The 22,655-nt window shown below is 45.0% G+C and overlaps 1 protein-coding gene across 1 annotated transcript; it reads left to right on the top strand.

Annotated features, from left to right (window-relative positions):
* Positions 1-2,827: 2,827 nt before the first annotated feature.
* On the top strand, positions 2,828-13,784 carry PRELID3A (PRELI domain containing 3A). The gene is made up of 6 exons (XM_082297784.1): positions 2,828-2,938; positions 5,233-5,401; positions 5,708-5,797; positions 6,535-6,605; positions 6,700-6,802; positions 12,209-13,784. The coding sequence occupies exons 1-6, from the start codon at positions 2,907-2,909 to the stop codon at positions 12,320-12,322; spliced, it is 579 nt and encodes a 192-aa protein (XP_082153910.1). The 5' UTR covers positions 2,828-2,906; the 3' UTR covers positions 12,323-13,784.
* The last annotated feature ends 8,871 nt before the right edge of the window (positions 13,785-22,655 follow it).

The following is a 22,655-nucleotide window of genomic DNA, read 5'->3' as shown; positions in this document are numbered from 1 at the left end:
CCGCGTGCATTTCCTCTACAGCCGAAGGGCACCCTCCGGCCCCGCCCCCGCGGAGGCCACGCCCCAGGGGCGTCAGGCGCCACCGTCCGGCCGCGCCCAGCGCCGTCACCCACCGGAGCCCCGCCCTCCCCGGGGAGGGGTTTCACAGAATCCCGAAATCAATCGGGTTGGAAAAGATCTCCGGGATCGTCGAATGCAACCTGTGACCCAACACCGCCACGTCAACTAGACTATGGCACTAAGTGCCACGTCCAGGCTTTCCTTAAACACCTCCAGGGACAGTGACAACACCGCCTCCCTAAGCAGCCCATTCCGATATTTAATCATCCTTTCTGTGAAGAATTTCTTCCTAATGTCCAACCTAAACCTCTCCTGGCGGTAGTTTAGATAGTGTACTCTCATCCTATTGCTAATGAGAGAAGAGTCCGACCCCCAGCTGGCCACACCCTCCTTTCGGGCAGTTGTAGAGAGCGATAAGGTCACCCCTGAGCCGCCTCTTCTCCAGGCTAAACACCCTCAGCTCCCTCAGCCGCGTGTCCTCACAGGACGTGTGCTCCAGACCCTTCACCAGCTTCATTGCCTTGCTCTGGACACTCTCCAGCACCTCATTGTCCTGAACTGAGGGGCTCAGAACTGAACTCAATATTCGAGGTGTGGCCTCATCAGTGCCAAGTGTAGGGGGACAATCCCTGCCCTGGTCCTGCTGGCCACACCGTTTCTGATACAGGCCAGGGTGCCACTGACCTTCTTGGCCACCTGGGCACATTCCTGGCTCATGTTCAGCTCTTGTTGACCAGCACCCCCAGGTCCTTTTCTGCTGGGGCATTTTCTAACCACTCTGACCACAGCCTGTAGTGCTGCATGGGGTTATTGTGGCCAAAGTGGAGGACCCAGCACCTGGTCTTGTTGAACCTTATACCACTGGTCCCAGCCCATCTTTCCAGCTTGTCCAGATCCCTTTGCTGAGTCAAGGGTGTGGGTGAGTTAGCGGGGCACAGCCCAGCCCAGCCCGGCCAGCATCACTGAGAAGGGCAGGTTTCCTCACTGCCAGGGCTGGTTTACTCTGCAGTAATGTTCTACAAAGCCTGGAGGTGGGAAATAAGGAAACTTGTCTCTTGTTTTTGCCCCACTATGTAAGGCATCTCATATCAATGTGTTTGCTGTAGAATGTGTCCATGCAAAGTCTTCTAGGTGAATTCAGGCATTTGGTGTCACCACTGTTAAGGAAACATTCCAGTCTGACCATTCATGAGACTTTCTGTCAGTCACATTCCCAAGGCCAGAGAATTTCACTGCTGGAACCGGAGCCCCTTTCCAGCGGGCAGCTCCAGTGAGCCCACGGGTGCCCCACTTGACTCCCCTCATGCAGTCAGGCCAGGTTTTCTTACTGGATCAACCCCAGGTTTCTCAGAGTGTCAAATGTCTTGTTCCACAAATCAATTTATTCTTGGTGCAGTAACACAGAAACAGCCACAGCTGGTGCCTCTGAGAAGGGACCCCCAGCAAAGGAACCGCTAGGCTTTTATACCCCCACAGTCCAAGCCACATGCAAATCTTGCTCTTACTCATGAGTCTTTGCTCCTGCTGTGTCTCCCAGTGTCCATTCACCTGGCACCACCAAAGGGTTGGCAGTTCATGGCCTCTTGTCTCAGGCTCCCACCGAGAGCTCCATCTACATCTCAATGTGCAGCTTGCAAACGGAGCTACTGCCTCACATGTATTCCTCAACAGTCACTCATCCCTGGGCACAGCCCTGCACATGCTGTCCCTGGCTGCATGTCATCCCTACAGCTGTTATTAGGGTGTTTAATCAAAACTCCTGGTTTGATTAAACAAAAACCCGGGTAGCTCACAGAATCCCAGAATCACAAAATGGGAAAGGAAGGGACCACAGTGGGTCATCGGGTCCAACCCCCATGCTCAAGTCCAACCCAGAGCACATTGCACAGGGTTGCATCCAGATGGCTCTTGAATATCTCCAGTGAGGGAGACTCCACATCTCGCTGGGCAACCTGCTCCAGTGCTCGGTCACCCACACAGTAAACAAGTTCTTCCTCATACTGAGGTGGAGCTTCCTGTGCATGAGTTTCTGCCCATTTGCTCTTGTCCTATTGCTTGGCACCACCACCAAGAGTCTGGATCCATCCTCTTGGCATCCCCCCTCTATATATACACATTGATGAAGTCCCCTCTCAGCCATCTCTTCTGGAGGCTGAGCAGGCCTAGGTCCCTCAGCCCTTCCTCCCTCAGGAGAGAGATGCTCCAGTTCCTTAATCATATTTGTAGTTCTGCACCAGACCTGCTCCGGGAGCTCTGTGTCTCCTTTGTACCGAGGAGTGAAGGTTTGTTTGTGAGGACCAAGGGTAATGCAGAACTGTTTTCTCAGGATGTGCCTTTCCACGGCGAGCTGTGTCAGGGGAGGTTTAGGTTGGGTATCAGGAAAATGTTCTTCACACAGAGGGTGGTTGAGCACTGGAACAGGATCCCAGGGAAATGGTCACAGCACGAAACCTGACAAGAGTTCGAGAAGCGTTTGGATAACGCTTGGATAACACACACGGGTGTGATTCTTGGGGCTGCCCTGTGCAGGGCCAGGAGCTGGAGCTGGATGACCCCAGGGGGGGCTGGGGCACGCCGCCACGCCGGGCCCGGCCGGCACGCCTCCTGCGCATGTGCGCTGCGTCGGCGCTCCCACGGGCGCGGGAGGGGCGGGGCGGTGACGCAGGCGCGTGACGCGCGCGCCGGCCCGGGCACGCCCCCGCGCTCCTCCCCGCGGCCGCTCGCGCTCGCCGGGCCGGCGCGAGGCTGTCAGTCAGCCGGGCACCGCCGCCGCGCGCCAGCCGCCGCCGCGCGCCCTCCTTCCCGCCCTTCCCGCCGGGCTCCGAGAGGACACGCCGGGAGCGGCCATGAAGATCTGGAGCTCGGAGCACGTGTTCGGGTGAGGGGGCCGGGCGGGGGGGGCCGGAGGGCGCGGCGAGACCCCGGCGCTTCACCGGACCGGGGCGAGCCGGGCCCCGCCGGGTGACGGCAGAAATAGGAATGCTGCGGGCGCAGCCGACAGAGGAGGAGGAGGGAGAATGGGAACGGGCCTCGGCGGTGCCGGTCCTGCATCGCCTCGAGCTCCTTCCTGCGCGGCTGCACGCCGCGCCTGGGCTTCTGCCTCGGGAATAGCATTCCAACAGGATGGAGCGGTAGAGCTGGCCCGACAGCGGGATGGTTTGATAAAGGGCTGGGTGTTTAAGAAAAATAACTTTGACACTATAAATGAAAATAAATCCCAAACTACTGATGTAGTCGATGATATATTCCAAGAGGTATGGACAGAGTGACTGTATCCCTTAGCTTAGCCTCAGGTAGTGCCGCTGCGGTGCCCAACAGCCAGCTCTCTGAGTAAGTGTTCTTTCCATCAGAGCTTTTCTGATCGGAACGTGGTTCTGACATCCAGTTCCACCTTCGTGTAACGAGGAAACAACAGGGAAAAGTATCAAGAGGTGTGTAACAAGCTGTCCGGGAGCTGGCGTGGAGGGCTGAGCAGTGCCGGTGCAGCTCTGGGAATGCCACCGCCGATGACTCCCCTGCTACAGGTGTCCTAAAAGTCTTGAAGCCCGAAGAGCACCCTGGGGGATAGTTCGTAAAGTATTTACAAAACATCCCAGATGTGTTGCTCTAAATTTCTCAACTTCAGCATTGGTCTGGTGTAAGTGAGCAGTGGTTTCTAACAGGAAATACCCGGCAGAGGCTGCTCGAGCGTGACACAACTCCTGAGTTTGAGATGAGTATCTGTCACCTAGGGAATGCAAAAGCTATTTTTATTTGATATTTTCTCATCCAGTTCTGTGTTAGAACACCCCCATCTTATGGCGTAATGTGTGCGGGTGTAGATAGTTCATTTGAATGGCTAATAAAATATTGTTGTGCCTTATCAGATCTCTGACTCAATCCATTAGGGACATTTAACAGAATTTTGTCATTTTCAGTTTGTATATCTTCTGTGATGGAGGTGTATAGTCACTGAAGATGGAACAAGGAACGATCCTCCAGCTCTCCCATCTGCTGCAGGAATTGAGGCCTCCTTCTTCTCCTGCTTGCACCAAAAAAAGCTTTCTGACACTTTTCTTGTTAGAAAAATAACTTATTTTTCCAACTTTCTGTTTGTTCTTGTACTACTGTAATGTCAGTGCCCTTCTGTACCAGTCTATTTTAAGACTAAAATAAAATCCATTTAGGGCCCTAAGTGCAACTCTTAAGTACAAGTTGGCACCCCTAAGCCTTCTTAAGTTAGATACCAATTGTTGAATTTTTAAACATACCTTTAAAGGCTGTAAGGCTGTCATGTTGGGACAGTCAATTATTCTGAGTATAGAAATAATTAGGGACAGAATTTCTCTATTGGATCAAGTCCATGGTTTCTGTAGCCTCCTCTGTTTCAGAAGGAAATATCTGAAGTACTTCAAGAGCTGTGTAGACAGTCTGGCCTTGAGTAGCAGGACTGCTCACATCCCAAGAGTTGGAGGTTATCAAAATTTGTTTCATAGAAATAGTTCTGAGTAGAGAATCCATAAGTGGAATTCATGCTAACAAACTGCTGGAAGCAGTAGTGTAGGTGCAGACGCAAGGGTGTGAGCTGATGGGGTTTCTAAACATCTGTTTCTTTATTTTGAACTTCCCAATCATCCTTTTTTTAGTACAATTTAATTTCACTTTAGCTTCTGTTCCTTCCTATAACAAAAAAAAAAAAAAAAAAAAAGCAATGATTTCCTCTTTAGTTTATTTGGTATGCTCAGAATTACAGAAGAATTTAGGGTGGAGTGGACTCCTGGAGGTCATCTAGTCCAGCCCTCTTCTCAAAGCAGGGCAAGCTTAAGTGTTAGGTCAGGTTGCTTTCCTGGTGGAGTTCTGGATTGAGCTGAGATTTCCACCATCTCTGTGGGCACTACTTGGAATGTCACTTCTGGCAGTGAGTGACTGTTGTCCCTTGCCTTCATTTTTCTTAGTCTTGCGTTAATAATTCCTCGCTTCAGTCTGGAGAGAATTTATTTTTTCTTCTGTTTGTGTGTCAGTACTTTCTTATTGCCTTTCCAAGCATAACTGTATTCCAAAGGGACTTCTGGGAGCTATGAAGTTGTACAGCATGTACCATATTGCACAACCTATATCCTGATTTAGTATCATCTGAATGCTTGCGATTGAATACAGAATACTTACAGATACTCTCACCCCTTCCTTTTACAGACATCCCTGGGATACCGTGATCAAAGCTGCTATGAGAAAGTACCCCAACCCCATGAATCCATGTGTGGTAGGAGTAGATGTCCTCGACAGGAGCCTGGATAACCAGGGGAGGTTGCACAGTCACCGTCTTCTCAGCACGGAGTGGGGATTGCCCAGTATTGTAAAAGCGGTACATTTTTGCAGCCTTCATTCTTTATTAAGGGTGTGATGCACTTCTATGTCATCCTCTGAATTGGAGCTGACTTCAAAGTAAAAGCTGAAATTTGTGTATGTCTGTAAATGCCTTCCAGGCTGGTCTGTGCCGTTCTCTATGGCTGATACAATCTAGGCAATGAAGTCTCACCACTGATCACAGTCCTCTGGTATCCATGAATTAATTACTTTGTATTTATTTGGGGTCACTGAGAACTTGGCATTTTTGTGTTTTAAGGTTCAGTTCGTTTGTTTGATACTTAATGTTTTTTTTCCCCTTTAGATATTAGGAACGAATAGAACACTGACTTACATTGAGGAACATTCTGTGGTAGATCCAGTGGAAAAAAAGATGGAGCTTTGCTCAACTAATGTGAGTGGTGACTTAAGAAATTTCTGATAATTAGTTCTGGAAGTTGGATGTTTTGCTCTTAACATTTACATTAGAAATATGTCCATGTCTATCATTAAAGGCAACAATTTACATGTCTTAATCAGTGTCTTAGATTACTCTTTTTCTCTTTTTCTTCTCATTATTTAAATACTTCATCATCAAACATTTGTGACTTTGTTTTTAATGCAAGATTATTTCTCAGAATGCATGTAAAATAGTTTGACTTTGAGGTGAATGAGTTCTGCCACTTCCAACAAAAGTTTTAATGTGAAATGCCTTTTTTCGTAGAATGTAAATGAAGTATTGTGTTATATTTTGGTATCCTGGGAACTCGTAACTCTCAGATTTAACATGGGGTTGTCTGTAGGAGGGCCTCGTCTCTGCACAAGAGACACTGTCTTTCCTGAGCATTAATTTTCTGTCTAATCCAAGTGGTGGTGTGGTGGTCTGGAAGAGCCTCTCTGAATTGCCAGCCATAAATCAGACTTGACATTCAGAGAAGGTGGTTGGTGTGTGAATGGGAACTTTGATATAATTAGATCAAGGATAGGAGACAATGCATCATCCTTTATGGGTGTTTTTACTGACTGTGTTCTGGGTTTTATATTTTGTGTACACTATTTTGACATTAAATTGAGTGCTATTGAGTAGTGCGGCTGCTAACAGAAAAATGAAAGGTGGTAAGTGAGGATTTCAGCTCTGTTTTTGTTCTTAAGATTACGCTCACAAACTTGGTGTCTGTTGACGAGAGACTGGTTTACACACCTCATCCAGAAAACCCGGAAAAGTAAGTAGAGATATTTGCGTGTGTCTTTTTGTCTAGGAGACAATTTGTTAGTCCAGTTCAGCTTAGGTGTTAACCTTTCTGTATTCCCTTGCAGGACTGTGCTAACTCAAGAAGCAATTATTACTGTTAAAGGCATTAGCTTGAGCAGTTATCTGGAAAGCTTGATGGCAAACACAATATCTTCTAATGCCAGAAAGGTACATCTTTATTCTGTTTTCTCCCTCTCCCCCCCCCCCCAATCATTCTTTTTTTTTGAAGCAGTAATTGCCAATGGTGTGTGTTGAATGTTATATTTAATTTCTCTAGGTTTTGTGCACAGTGTTTCAATAGATTTTTTTATAGAACCTCAGCGAGTAGAATCTAGTTTCCCAAAGTATGAAAAAGTGTCACTACTAAATCTTTATTTTTCAACTAGAATTGCAGAGCAGAACAAGCAAGCTTCTGTGTGTATTCTACAGCTACAGATAGCACACAAACTTTATTAGTTGGGATGTGGTTTTTTTTGCTTTCCAAGCAGTCTTTGCTTTTTAACCTCCTATTTCTAGGAGTTAATGCTAGTAGAGAATGTAACTTCACTTTCAGCCTTTATAATGTGGATTTATCAGTTAATACCAGCATATTTTCTATACTGCTTTTGTCAGTTGTTCCAGTTCCTATCCATTATTGAGCTGTCTCCTTGCCTTTGGCTGAAAGTAATGTACTGTAAGCGGAGCATATTCTTTGGGGAGGTGAGACTATGCTGGCTCTCCTGGGTAACACTGCACTGACTCCTCTGTCCTGTGCTTGCTTTTTCTATTTGGCTTGCAACCATGGAGCTGCTCTTCAGCACAGGCAGAGCTATGGGAGTGATTATTCTTGGGCACTTTGTCCTGCAGTTCTTTGGGGAAGAAATGGAATTCCTAGAGAAGCATAGGCCTTGCTGCCTAACAGCAGGATGAGTGCTGTTAGGAGTTTGAGATTGGGTTCTGCATTGCTGGAGGGGTTCAGCACAGTGGGAATCTGGCCCAGGTAACTCCTGCTGTGCCACAGATCCTGTGCTTTGGCTGGCCCTTCATCCCTGTGAGGGAGGCTCCTTGACCAAGCCAGCGTAAGCCAACTTGGTAGGACCAACTAGATCAGAGAGGAGAAAGCCTCCTTTTCCACCCGTCTGTGGGCTTCTCCTAAAGTAAGAGGAAAACATGTTAAAGTCAGGGGATGGGGAACAAGTGATGGGTCATTTCTAGACACTGAAGAGTACATTTACCTAGCTGGGTGCTCTCTGTGTTTGTTTGAAATGGGAGGTATTTCAGTTAAATTACAGTTCTGTTCTGATCCGGTTCCCACTTAAATGTCTGTGTGGGGTGTATATTGAAAGACAGGAACAAACCCTGGCTCACAACCAAACTTCAGGCTGACCCAGAGGTAGCAAAGCATTGTCTAGTTGTCTGGTGTGCCAGATCAAGTTAGGTACACTTAAAAATGCTGGCCAGATTCCTCTTGAGGCATCAATTACATTTGCATGTCTCTATTGAAGTCAGACATAACTGTAAATATTTCTTGGTACCTGTTGAGGTGTTGCCTGTGAGAGAGCTCAATTTCTTTTAAAGATTGTTCCATTCTGCCATTTTCAAGGGACACACTGGCTCAAAAGCTTCTTGGAAGTCAGAAAGATCTTCTTGTCCTGTATGTTTCACTGAAAAGTCTCTAGAGATTTTGAACTTGGCAGGAATTTGTAATTGCTGTTACCAACTCTTTCTTTGCTAGCCAGTACCTACTGTGCTACTACCAGCTCTTCTTGCATGCTGTGCTGTGCCTCTGTGCTCTAAGCACCCCTCTTAAACTTCATGACAGTTACTGAAAAATGTTTTGTTGTTCTGAAGAAATAGGGATTATTGAGATTTTGCTCTGAGGTAGCAGTGGCAGGTGATGCATTATCATTTTTAATGATGATGAAAAAATAATTTGCCATTTGTTGTAAATATTTTTGTGTTACTCTAGGGGTGGGATGCTATTGAGTGGATAATTCAAAATTCTGAAAGTGCTCTAAGCTAGCAGTTCTCCACACCTGCAGTTTGTACTAACTAGTGGTAATGCCAGCATTCTTCTTCTTGGTACAGCATTTCAGCTTTCTAGCAAATATGTGCATGGATTGTTGTCATGTGGATTTCATAAATTACCCTGCATGTCTGTTTTACACACATTGCATACAGGAATGGCAGACGTGTTCACTGCACTGCCGTTGTAGAGGGTGAGCACAGCCCTGGTCCAGGCTGGATCAATTATCCCGTGGTTGTGCCACTGGGCAGCCAACTTGCTGCAGCCATGTCTTGTGCCACACAGTCTTGCTTATGGCTTGAAGACTGCAGACAACTAGGGATGTGAAGGAGTCCTTCTACCACATGTTTGATCTGGTCCTAGTTTCTGTGACTTCAGTATATAAAGCTGGTACCTCAAGAAAATAATAAATTTGCTAGTGAGTGCAATTGGCATTATAAAAATGAAACAGAACTATGTTTTGAGGGTATAAAATTGATTTCTTGAAACAGGTTGCCTGACAGGGGTAATCTTTTGCATAGCGGAATTGTATTTGCTTTTCTTCTGCCTGAGGAATGTTGTTGCCCTTCTGAGGAAATCTCTGCAAAGCTTGAAGCTGTCAGGATGCCAGACTGTTCCTGCTTTTCATTGGTCTTGTAGTTATATTCATGTTGGTATGATGTGTCCCTGAAGTGATGTGACTATGAACAAATCTGAGCTCAGGGTTGAGAGAACTGAGTGTATTTGCTTCTGTGAGATCTCTGTGCAGGTTGTTTTCCTTCCACTAGTCAGTGTAGCCTGTCCCTGTCATTCCTGTATTGGCTTCTGCTTCAACCAATAAGATTTCTTAAAAAGAAAGAAATCCATTTTGCTGCTTTTCCTAGTTAAGAAAGTCGGGCTTTTTACACTGCTTACTTTGAGATCTGTGTATGCCATGAGTGTTTGCTTTTACATTCTCATTCCACTAAGCTTTTATGGCTGTTTTTCTGGAAAACATCAACTGCAAAGGCTCAGCACTTATCAGTCACTTAAGCTCTACCAACAACCTTCATACACAGTGCTTGTTCTGCCAGACACGTCATGCTGCTGACACCTGCAATAATGAATAACACAACGTGCATGCCTGGGGATGAGTGTGCTTGCTTAATGACTTAATGCAGAACTTGTTGTACAGTATGAGACTTTATAGGCAGTCCTCTGTCAGATTTTTTCTGGTAATTGGGTAGTTTCATGGCACTTGGAGGCTTTGCATCTGGTTGAGATTTCTAACTTAATTTCCTGTGCAGAATGTTCCTGAGGTCTTCCTTGTGAGTTTATTCTTAGCTGCAAAATATGGCATATAGTATATGCAGGTCTAAGGAGATATACACAGACTTATGTACTCTCAAAAACTGAAGGAAATATCTTGGTGCTCCAGTTGAATGTTATGGAATTTTTTTATTAATTTATCTCATCAACAAAGATATCGAGTAAAACACAATGGTGTGATTGTTTCAAGTCAGGGCATGAAAAGAATCTCAGTGTTTTTCTACCAAGTGTTTCGTATGGCAGGGATGTTTGACCTCTTGACAAGTCTTCTTTGATCTATATAACAAATATAACATCCAAGTTGTTGCTGTCCCAGTTCTCTGTGCCTGTGTCACCTCAGAGAGGATATTCAAACCTGACTTTTAAATGACCAAATGCCTGCTTACTGAAAGATGATTCCCCTCCCTGCCCCCCACTTTTTCCTTATGGAGCACTCCTCTCGGTTAATTCACAGCTAGTTACAACGTTGCTGTGCAGTAACCTGCCCATGTCTGGGTGATTTTATTTGTGCTTTGCTGGGATTCCCAGGTCTTCCACAGTGGAGAAGGTGGAAGTTACCACCTGCTGAAGAACAGTCACTTTGGTGCTCAAGTGGAAGGAGCTCAGAAGTTAAATCATCCCTTCTAAAGTCTTTTATCAGCAACCCATACTTAAAGTGGACAATTTCAATAATGCTTTCTTGAATATTATTAGTATCTTTTAAAGGCATCTCTTGAACTAATTAACTTAAGCATCCTAGTTCTTGAGGTAGTTTGACGTGGAGCTGAATCTCGCTTTCTGAGCCTTGACCAAGAGCAGAACACTTTATTGTGATACCTGGATGACTTTTCTCAGTTTAAGGACTGCCTGACAGTGCTGAAGTAACAATTCTGTTTATTCTATGAGTCCCTGGAATATGGAAAACCCAAAGAGAAACCATGTCAGCCTTTCATTGACCTTATTGAGGGTCCTGAGATAACTGTGCTCCTATTCATAGTAAAACTTTATTTATTTTCATATTATTCCAGAATAGTGTTTCTAGCCTGGAAAAAAATCCTTCAGCTTTGTTCTGACATTCTTTTTTCCTTAGGTTTTCAAAGCTGCTTATGCAGATTCTTGTTCATGCTTAATGGTTTATAAAGGACAACAGCAAGTTCTGGACACTATGAGGTTTCTGTGCACTTTATCACCTTTAATGCATACAACAAAATTAGCACATCACGGTTTGGAACAAAACTTTGTGTGTGGAGGAAGGTGTGCTCCTCCTCTCTATCAGTTCTCTGCAGAAGGTTTGAACACTGGCTCCCCTGAACATTTATGACTTTTTGGGCTCAAACCCTTACCTGCAGTATTCTAGACTTGGCCAGAACCATGTGGCTCCCACTTACTGCTCTCCACTGTTTGTACTTCTTATTCTTAGTAGAGTAATAGAAGGGAATGTCTCTTGGCTTCTCTTTAAGTGAAAAAAGGCTTTGCTTGCTTTGGCAAAAGCTGCTATTCTGAGACTGCAGAGCTCTAAAATATTGACTTTTGTTTCGTTAAAGTCCTTCTCTGTATTTTCTTGGCTGTGTTGTGCCGCTGGCTGCATCTTGTGGTCATTGGGGTGCAGCTGCTGCAGGGTCTTCTTAAGGTAAAAGGTTTTTGACAGGCTTGTTGTCCTGGGCTCTCCAGCTCTTATTGAAGCACTGGCTGTCAGTTCCAAGCTTGAGGCATTTCCATACCTTGATATGAAATGTGCAGCTCTAGTCTCTAATTACTCTCGTTTAGATGCTGAAAAGTTGCTATGTACAAATATAGAATTCACTCTGAGTCCACTTCTGAGCTCTTGATAGATTGCTTAGCTGCTACTTCATAGCACACTTGGAAGACTTTCTTTGTCCTGGGTCTTCTCAAAAACTCTCCATATAACTCGTCAAACTGTGACACTTGGCTAATGAAACTGAGAACAATACCTGGATTTTGCCATAAATCTGCTGATACTCTTTGGGTGGTGGGAGCAGCAAACAGCAAAAAGAGCAAATCTCTTAGGTGAGGAAGCTTGACTGCTGAATTAGGCCTTCTGCCTCGGCGTGCTGCTGGGAGCTCACACTGGCATTGCGTTTGCTTCTGGCTTAGAAATGCCTTTTCAGTGAAGTTTCCATAAGAAGATGCTAAGAAATCATCAGTATAATCTGGTATCAAACTATGCAGGGCATGGCATTGATTTTAAAACAAGTTTCATGTCTGACAGAGGAAGAACTATAGAAACATGAGCAGTGGTGGTGTGTCTGTTCTGATCCTAAATTCTGGTATTTTTCTGGCAGGGTCGGGATGCCCTGGAGTGGGTGATCAGCAAACTAAACACAGAACTGGAGGAGCTGAAGTCCACGCGCGAGGGGATCAAACCAGCCATGGCAGCAGCGTCCACGGAAAAATAAAGCCAAATATTTGGGTTCACCAAATAAAACCAAGGAACTGACAGAAAAGTCTTATTTTTCAGACTGCTCTGTAGAGCTCCCTCCCAAGGCTGATCTGCAGAGGTTTTGTACATTTATAAGAATACTGGATCAGCGGAAAAGTAACCTCATCCATCATCTCCACAGCAGCTCTTGTTGCCTACTGAAGGTTAAATTGACCTGCAGATGCTCTTTTCATTTGAACAATTTATGTTTAACACTGGAAACAAAACATTTAGCACATTTAAAACAGCCTAAATGTGCCTTTTTAAACAAAGGTAGAGGGCATGTTGTATTTACACCATCTCAAACTGAAAAACTTGAAAAGAATGTGTGGGATTAAGGATTTTCCGTGTGAACTTTTGTTCTGTGAAGGGCTGATAGGTGCTAGAGCACTGAATTTTGTCTGGTTTGTAATCTGATAATGTCTTATGGCCAGTTAAAGGGAACTACATGAGTCAGAACATGATACTGTAGAATTTGATATTTATCTAGAGGATCATCTTGAAAGGCTACATACGGTGTGGAGCTAACTCTTAGGTTGTTTAAATGTGCTGCCTGAACAAGACACACTTTACCTCTTAGATGTTTGTATCCAAACAAAGATAAAGTTTCTATTGGTGTTAATAGCCTAAAATAGTTTTTCTGGTGGGGACAAGGGTATAATTTATTTTCCTATTTATTAATTTGTCCTAGTTCCTCCCCTCCCTATGAGGACAGGAGTAGTGATTACTGGAAGGTGCTGGAAATCTCTAAGAAGGGTACTTGAATGCTACTGGAATTAAGAGACTGTGCTGTACCACTGGTCCTTGCTCTTCACATCATGTCTTAACTGAGGGAGAAATTGATGCAGTAACCAGAAGAGTTGAAATGAGAGATGAGTAGAAAATTTTAAGTGCAAATGATAAGGTTTCATAAGGAGAAACTTTTCATTCCCTGAATGGAGAAAACAAGAGTACAAGAACAAAAAATGGACTCTCCTTTGTGAGTGCTTTCTGTTGACTACCAGTGTAACCAAACCTTTTCAACACTTTTCCACATGGGTACAAAATGGGTTTAAAATCCTTTTAAATGCTTCTCATTGTCTGGAAAAATACTTCAGTAACTGCAGAAAGGGTTTCCTATTAAATAAGCATAAATATATATTGGTAATGACTGTAGCTGTGTCTGATGTTTACAGAATTGTCATGTTTGATCCAGATGTAGTATATGTTTCTCAGACAGAACACTCTGTTGGGGCATTTTAACTTATTTTTTGGTGTGCACACAAAGTGAAATAAGTGTTGCAAGGATGTTTACTTGTTCAAGTGGCAAGCATGTGCTCAGGAAGCTGTTAAAGAGCATGAGTAACTTCTGAAAAAATAGAAGAGTAAAATGTTGGTCACTGTTTTGATCTGATAATTTTAAAGTGTTTGTAGCTTAAGGGAATTTTCAGCATTCATGTTCTGGTTAGTTTGAAAGTAAACTTTAATTTGGATGTAACTAAATTACATGATCCTAATGAATAAATCTACTTTAAAAAGTATGTCTATTAGTTGAATGCAATTAAATGAATAGTAAATATTTACATTGCTCTTTTTATGTGGACCTAAAGCCCTTCCTATTTTGGAACAGAAACTTAGACCTTAAAGCAGCCTCTGTCTGGAAGATACACTGGATAGCTTTGGTGCAGGTCAGCTGTTGTCCCCTTCTCAGAAGTGATGACACTTCCTGGGTGAGGAACACAGAAGATGTTCTAGCTCCTGGTGCTGTTCTGCTAGGAAGGGGAGTGCAGCTATGGCAGAGCTCTGCACAAAAGAAGGGAAAAGTTGGTGGTGTGTGTACATTTGGAAACCTGTGCTGCAGTGTTTCCATACATGCCTACTGGAGGTGGTGAGACCGTGACTGTCCGCAGGGCTAGGAAAGCCTTTGGAGAGGTTCATGTATTGCTTTGTGTGGGAGAAGAGTTGTCTAAAGCTGCTTCTTGCATCAGAAATGAAATATTTGCTTAGTGTTGTCTTAAGGCTGGCTGACTTGAGCATAGCACTTCCAGCACTGGCTTCCCAGAAAAGTCAGCACAGGCTCTCTGGAGCCGAACTCCTCTGCCACACCCTAAGGTCGGTACCAATGACACATCAGTTTTCTGGGTTACTTCCTTGACACTTTGTCTCCTTCTTGCAGGTACTAATCCCTATCTGCTTCTGTTGCAGCATCTCCTTTCTGTTTCCTTCCCTGCTGGTTTTGGGCTGCTTTCGCTCCACCATTTCCTGCCACTTAGGAACTATGTGGCTAAATGCTTGGTTTTTCAGTCTTGTCTGCTGCTCCACTTGCCAGGCATCAGCACCTTTCCTACCTGTGCTCAGTCCTCTCCTGCTTTTCTCTAGGCTAAAGGAGAGCAGGGAAGCTTTGGGTAGGAAAAGGATTACTTTTTTCCCAAGGCCCTTTGTCACTCAGCTGCCTCTCGTCTCAGGGGTGGCTGCCAGTTGTGTATCCATGGGATGACTGATCTTCCTGCGGCTGCTCATTTTGCCAGTGTGTAGAAAGGACCTTGCAGGGGTCACACTGGGATCAGGTGGGCTCCAGTGTTTAGCAGATGAAGTGGTTCCTAATTTCCCTTAAGCTTTCCTGGGCAGTTTTTACCCTTCTGCTCTCTGCCTGTATTGTTTGCATATGGGGCTTCCATCCTTCTCCCTAGGCCATGTGATTGATCAGATCTATGGGATCCAGTGGGATCTCTCGCTGTCTGTGCTGTGCACAACACTGTTTTTGAAGCATCCCAGTTCCCATTCCTGTTCTTAGACTGTTACAGTCTGAGTTGGCCCTTGAGGCAAAAAACACCCTGCCTTTGGAATTGCTTATTTTTGGCTGCTCCTTAGAGAAACTCCTCCATCTTTTCTTTCTTTACTGGAAATGGCTAAAAAATATTTCTGTAGTCAGTTTTATGTCACGTGCATTGACTAAGGTGTCTCAAAGACAGAAAGCTGCATGTGAGGGAAAGTGTTAGGCTGCTTGTGGGAGCAGCAGAGTGCAGCTTTTTGGATTGGAGCAGGAGGAAAAGTATGAAGGAGGAAAAAAATGTGTAAAGCAGAATTGGTGTTAAGTCAGCACTGATCTACTTGAAGGGATCTTGAAGTGCTGGGGACCAAGCAGAAGAAAGCTCAATGCTTGTAACTGTGTTGATTAATAGGTAGCAAGTGCCATCTTGAGTAAGAATCCTACACTCTGAGTGTTGAAAGCCGGACTGAAGTACGATTTTGTGAGAGGGAGGGTGTTTGCAGCAGTTGTTCAAGCTGCAGTTTGGTGTTTAACAGCTGCTGGGTTGCAATTCAAGGGAAACGGAATGGGGTGTCTGATGTAGGGAGGTGGCTGGATTTTAAGAATTTGGTGCCAGCACATCAGCTCTCCAGGTTGGATAGAAGTGTAGCTGCTCCCCCGTCCCTGCAGCTGCATCACTCATGCCTGCTGGAAGGAAGAAGCTGGGAATAGATGGTTCCTGACTGCGGGGGAAGCAGCAGGGGAACCGCAGTGGTTCCCAGACTGTGGCAAACTGGGCATGCTGGTTCTTGGCCCTGAAGGATTTTAAGATGTTGAAGATACCAGACTCAAGGTAGGCTGGCTTCTGTTTGAGGTCTGCTTTTCGTGCTGGTGCAGGCTTATGTTAGCAACAAAAAGGTGTTAACTTAAGACAGTGTTGTCAAATGGTCTGGTGTGAAATTAATTGGGTTTGTGCAGACTATCCTGTCCTTTTCTTAATTTGGCCTTGTGCCTGTGTGAGTCTTCCATGCTCCTCATGCTTCTTATTTCTTTTCCTCCATCAGGTCAGCAGGCACGATGGAGGAAGGGTTGTATTTGTTGGGACAACAGGCAGTCCTAGTGAAAGCTCCTGTTTCTTCAAGATTTGCTTAAGGTATGCAAAGGCATTGAGCTGCAGCACGTGGTGCATGTCAGGAACTGCTGCAGAGCACAAATTGGGCACTGATGTATCTGACAGTGTAATAACCTAGCACTGAGTAAGATGACCAGCCATGTTCCTTGATGTGACACTTTTCATTCAAATCCTCAGGAGGAGCAGTGGTGGGTGGGCAACACCATTCCTACTGTTGCACCTTCCCAGACTGGGAGCTGCGAAGGGCAGGCCTGTAAAGTGTCCATGCACCTTGTGGTGCTCTCCAAAATAAATGCCACGTGCATTTTAAAAAATACTTCTGGCTGTGACAGTGGTAATATCTAATGGGCTGCTGGTTTTCTGAGAAAGCTGCAGAAAAATAATTTCCATTAGTCTGTGCTGGGTAGGCAGCAGGATCCAGTACCAGGCTCCCTGGAGCTCGATGTAAGCCACACACTGCTCAAAAGCTCTGCAGGGGTCCTCTGGTAACTCCATTTGGGACTGGCAGCTGCTTCATTTTGCATTAGAACAGGAAAGACTCATCTAAAATCACTAGCCTTGACTTGTGAACAAGACCTTATTTAGCTAATAAACTACCTTCTTACCCCACCATCACTACTTGCCACCTGTCAGAATCATGCAGGTTATGGGCTATAAGCCTTTTAATCCCAGCTCCAGGGAGCAGGTCATGCTTTCACTACAGATTTGTTCAGTGAGAAGGCATTCCTGTGAAGCACAAGTCCTGTCCTTTTAATTTTTCCACAACTGAGGTGACTGAGGTATGATTCTCATTTTACTGGAAGGCACCTGCAAGTGAAATGATCAGTAAGGGCTCCTAATGTGGGGCCTTGGCTGGCACACCACCTTCTCTTTTACTTTGCTATTAACTTTGTTTCTGACCTAGTTAAGATCTGCAGCAGCTGAGGTTCAGGGCGCTGACTGGCCAAACAAATGTGGAACATGGCCCTTCCAGCTGTACTCTGTAAGAAACGGTGCCCGTGGTCTTCACAGTTCCCTCAAGAAAGTGACAGCAATGCAGTCATTTTGAAGATCTTTTTATTAGTAACACATCAACAAGAAATTGCATTTCAGTACCACATAACATGGAAACAGGCAGAAGACAATTCTGTTGCCTTTCGCTGTTAGAGCTGATGCCCCCGGTGTCCCTGAAGACGCGCAGACGGTACATGCACAGTGACAGCACAGAAGCAGGGGAAGCTCAAAGGGGAAGCGTTTGTACTTTAGGCCTGTTCATGTCCAAAAAGTGCACCTCCTGTTCGGTTTTTTTTTCCTTTATAAAAGAAGGGGGCTGGGGAGAGGGAAACTCTCTTTAACAGAAATACAGCTCAAAACCCCTTGTCATTATCTTCATTTTGCTTTTGATTCAGCGGTAATGTAACCACCAGCCCTTCAACAGGAACATGCCCACCTTTAATGTCTCAGCTGAAGTTGGGCCTTGGTCTCTGCCTCTCCTGAAAGCTGGGCCATGACAGTGCTGCCTCCACAGATCTGTGCCAGCTGAACTGGTGCTTATGTCCACTGAACTTTGGAAGCCAACTTCCTGCAGAACTCACATCAACTCATGCCCATGTCCTTTAATTCCAGATTTAGCAGATTTCTGAACTCAGATATCTGAAATTCAATTAAACAGTCCCACACTGCACTGCCTGGCCCAGGGCCCGTTCTGCAAAAGCCAAAGCATTGCTGGCTCCCATTTCTAAGCACTGGTGTCACTGGTTAGAGAAATGCAGAGAGGACCTGAAGCTTAGTGGAAACAGCTTCAGCTGCATCACAGGCACCAAGAACATGGTTTTTTCATACTGAGTGCTCTTATGGGTTGGGTTTTTTTTTTAAATCAAATGTATCAATAATCAAACAGGTCTTTTTCAGCTGTGAGTTTACAGCAGTAGCCTGGCACCTTGAAAGACTATCTGCTTACAAATGTATTTTTTAATAAGCTATAGTAAGGTCTATTCTGCAGGGTCTGTTCCAAAGGGCTTCCTCTAGAAATGTTCTACAGAACTCATCTCGCCAACCTTTGCAGATGGCAGCAGCTCCTGTCATTACCTCAGGACACAGGGCCTGGCCTACCTCACACTTGACACTCAGTTCAGCCAGGCACTGTGACTGCGAAACAGCCTGACCAGGGAAGAAACTGCAAAGTTACTGAATTGGTTTATTGCAAATGAACAAACTAAGCTACTGCCACATACAATTTGCCATGGCTATTTGACACCTATTTAGCTCCATCTCCTCATTACGCCCCATGACATCTGTTGAGTGCAGACCTACCATAGAAAAATTAATTCACAAGTCTTTGCTTGTCAAAGTCTTCTAAAGATTCACCTCTCTGGAATTTGTTTCACCTGGAAGTGGGGCTAATTGTTTTCAAGTACTGAAAGCAGATGGAAACTTGCACTGCAGGATCCTTTCAGCTCTGATGCTGAGCACTCAGCTCTTCAGCAGCAGCTCTCAAAATTCTTTAAAAAGTTTGTAATCACTCTGAAGTCTCTTTTTGCAGCTGGGGACCGTGGGACACAGAGCAGCTCACAGCTTGTGCCAGGGCAGCCGAGGAACATGGGCAGCTCTGGGATTTTTCAACATCAAGGTGAGGGAACAGGGAAGGCCCCAGGCTGCCTCTGCTCTGGGCTGCTGGAACTCATAGGTGCCGCTCAGCGTGGGGTTCTGTGGCTTTGTGTATCACATCAGGCTGAGCTAACACCCCTCTGTCATGGTTCTCCTACATGGAAGTTCTGGGCAATGGTAAAATTTCAGGTACCCAAAAAATCTGGAACACCATAGTAAAAATCAGACAGAAACAATGAACGAGGTTTATAGCTGGAATAGGTATTCATAAACATTTTCACACTGGCCTGAAGATACACACATACAAAAGAAGAAATAAACCAGAGCAGCTCCAAGTTATCAACATGGCAACAGTATAAAATTTCCTGGTAACATGAACATAATCCATGTGCTGTAGCACCAGAGCGTAGAGTTGCAGCACCTTTCTCTCATGCCTGTGTGCTGTCACTGCTTCACAGATGAGACAGACATTCCTAAAAGTTGTGCAGAGCTGCTGGATGGAGTAAAGCAGGAAGGTAGCAATCAGGAGCTTAAAGTTGGAGGTTCTAAATTAGTTTTAACCTATAGAGCATGCAGCCAGTAATGAACCAGGGAAGCTGATGCTGAACTTGACTGGGGAAAAGGGATGCTCAGGAGAGAAAAGAGAACAATGTAAGAGTTGCGATAATAATGGTCTCTCCACTTCTGGTTTAAAAACAAAACCAAATCCATCAAAAACCTCTCCAAAAGACTGTCAGCATTTCTCTCCCAGTGATGAGGGAGGGATGGAGGTTTCCCAAAGCCTGTACTACATGCAGGACAAACGTGCTGCCTCAGGTACAGCCTGCCAGTGTTGGAAGAAGCAGCACACTGGTAACAGAGGGAGCTGGCTGCAGATGATGACGAGGAGCTAATCACATCACTGGGGTTACACAAGCAGTTTTTATTGCTATTCTAAGGGTACTTTGACATGTTTTCATCCCTTCATGCAGCCCAGCCAGTGTTCAGCTGTTATGCAATCATTTTCGTTAACAATTCTTTGCCAAAAGAAACATCTGGCTGATCTTACAAAACTATAAGAGCATGAAAAAGAGAGAGACAGAACCTTTAGATCAGCTCCCCCATGAATAATTAACACAGACAAGGGTTATAACGGAAAGGCATTTTATTTTCACCAGGTAACACCCCTCCCTGTATAAAGGAAGTAATGGAGAAAGGGAAAAAAAACCCAACAACCCCCCAAAACACTACTGTCACCATGAACACTTGAAAGGTCAGGTCTGAGAGCTGCAGCAAAAGTCTGCTCACATCTTCCATCACTGCCGTGAGGCAGAGCTGGTTTTGCATTCCCCACAACCAGGTTCACATACAAAACAAGACTGATGCTGCCAGAGGCATTTTTAGCTCCTTGGGTCTCCCATGATATATTTTAACAGACCTTGGGCATACTAATAAAGCTAAAAAAAAGAAGAAGAAAATAATTTTAAAATTCATGGAATGGAGTTCACTGTGCTAGTGCTGCATTCTTTTCAGCAGTAATTCACTCTAAGATGTGCAAACTGTATTAGGGGGCTGAAAGCATTAACTCTAATAAAAGATAACAGCCAACACACATATAAATAAGACTCATTTCCTTTTTAAAACATCATGGGAAAGTCAATTCCCATTGTATGATTGATGGAGATTTCCTAAATATTAATAAATATATTACAGCTATTTACAAGCTTCTGATTTCCCCCTCTGACGCTGACGTGAAGTTCAGCCCGTAACTAGGACATGCTGGGCAGCACCACGGGGTGCTGAGCCAATGGCTGCAGTGGATTTGGGATGCTGGTGCAGGCAGGGAGGAGATGGAAAGCTAAAAATAGCCCACTCCGCAGAGCCAGGCAACCAGCGAGCTGAGCTCCTTCAGGCTTCCCGCGACAAACCAACCCTCTGCTTTTCCTCTTGGGGAATGAAATGCCAGGATAATGCGAAGCAACTCTGCCAGGGAGGAAGGGATGGGAGTGAAGGCGAGAGGCAGCCTCCACACCATGTTTTCTGGAGCCTGCCACAGCATGTGTCAGCAGCCTGGAGGGTTTTCTCCAGGGAAAAAGGGAGGTTATCCCGGCCCTGGCCCATGGCACCTCTGTGTGAGCAACAGGGAGCCGTCTGTACAACCACTGCATTGTAGTTCAGTGTTTGTGCCCTGCCCAGCACAGCAGAGCCTGCCCTGAGCCAAGGACTTCTGGGAATTCTGGGAAGGCACAGGCTGGATCACAAGGCTCTGCCACTGCCCCAGAGCCACTCCCAGCCACTGCCAGAGTGGAACAGGGCACAGGCATGAAAGACTCGTTTCCCTTTGCATGCTCATGAGTTACTTAGTCCCTCATCCTGCCTGCTCTACATCACAGATTCCTCTCCAAGAGGAAAATAAATGTGCTGGATGCCCTGCACCTCAGTGGCTTGAGGACACCAGGGAAGCGGACTGTGAGCAGAGGGCTGGGTGAATGTAACATGGCTGGGGCACCTCCATGAAAATATCGTCACAACAACAACAGGGCAGATGCAAAGTGAGATTTCCTGCATTTCTTTCCACCTGGTTTCCCTGGTGCACTGTGCAGCAAATACATGGCCTAGTTTTGGCACAGAAACAAGAAAAAGTGCTGATGTGACTGAGATCAGGCGACCCTTCCAGCAACAGCAGAACGTTGCCCACCAGCCTGCCTGTGCTGCTCCCCTGCAATCCCACATCCCTATCTCCTGCCAGTACTACGGGTGCCTTAACATGCAAGACACTTTTCCAGAGGCACCACGAGGAGAGGGCTGTGACACCTGACCTTACATGGGACAGCAAGGAGAGAGAGTTAGCACTGAGCCCTGCTTTTCCTGTTTGCATTGGTTCAGAAAAAATAGAAACTATTTCAATAAGCCCTACATACGCAAAAATTCTCATTTTCCAAGGGGGCTTTTAACAAAAAATAAGGATGGCTGACTCCCTGGGAAGGTTTACAGAGCCTTTTGCATGTGCTTTTCAAATCAGCCTAAAAGAGACGATATGGATGGCTGCTCCAAAGGCTGCCAAATGGGAGCCAAGCAGCCCTGGTGCCTCCCAGCCTCGGCACTGTGCCTTGCCAGGGCCAGAGGGGCAGTCTGTCTCTTGGGCTTTTTGGACAGAGGAAGCTGTTTTGATGAATACACCTTTAAAACTATGTTATGGAAGTCCAGTCCCAGCTACTTTGGAGCAGTTCTGAGGTATCATTAACTTGAAGTATAGAAATGTTAATAAATAGATCTGAAACTTTTCTGCTATGTCATTCTATAATACACTGCTATATAGATATTAAATATGCCTCAGGGTATTTAAAAATTTATGAAAAAAGTTACAGTAGTTGATTTTCAAGTATTAATAACTTGGCTATGTTAGCTTGTTTTTAAATACCAAAAAGATCTGGCCCCAAATTACTGACTAAACTCTGGCTATGACTGAATTTAAAAAAAGAAAAGTATTTTGAATATAAAAAAAGGTGCAAAAAAAGCATGAGATGTCAGTTAATGTTGTAAAATTGTTGGAACTTCTAAACAATTAGTCTAGCACTCCCTTGTGAGTGAATTAAAAAGGGGGGAAGAATGAAAAAAAGATTAAAGAAAAAAAAGAGAGATCGCTCCCAATCTGAGACAGCGCTGTCCCAAATTTCAGCAGAACACAAATTTTTACAGCCAAGTTATAAACCCCAGAAAAAATGGGGTTACTAATGGATATGCTGTCAGACAGAACTATAGCAGTATCTGTGTGCTCCATTATAATACAAATTTACACCTTACTCACTGTTTCCTCTGAGTTACGAGAACAATTTTACAGGTATCCAGTTATAATTAGAAGCCTCCCTTATTTCCCATCCTCCC

This window comes from Coloeus monedula (assembly GCF_965178545.1).
Source record: "Coloeus monedula genome assembly, chromosome: 1".
Lineage (NCBI taxonomy): Eukaryota > Metazoa > Chordata > Aves > Passeriformes > Corvidae > Coloeus > Coloeus monedula.
This window is presented reverse-complemented; position numbering and strand designations above follow the sequence as displayed.

Coding starts and splice junctions, on each gene's coding strand:
- PRELID3A (XM_082297784.1), top strand. CDS start 2,907: ATGAAGATCTGGAGCTCGGAGCACGTGTTCGG. Junction 5,402..5,707: donor TGCCCAGTATTGTAAAAGCG/GTACATTTTTGC, acceptor TTTCCCCTTTAG/ATATTAGGAACGAATAGAAC. Junction 6,803..12,208: donor TATCTTCTAATGCCAGAAAG/GTACATCTTTAT, acceptor TTTTTCTGGCAG/GGTCGGGATGCCCTGGAGTG.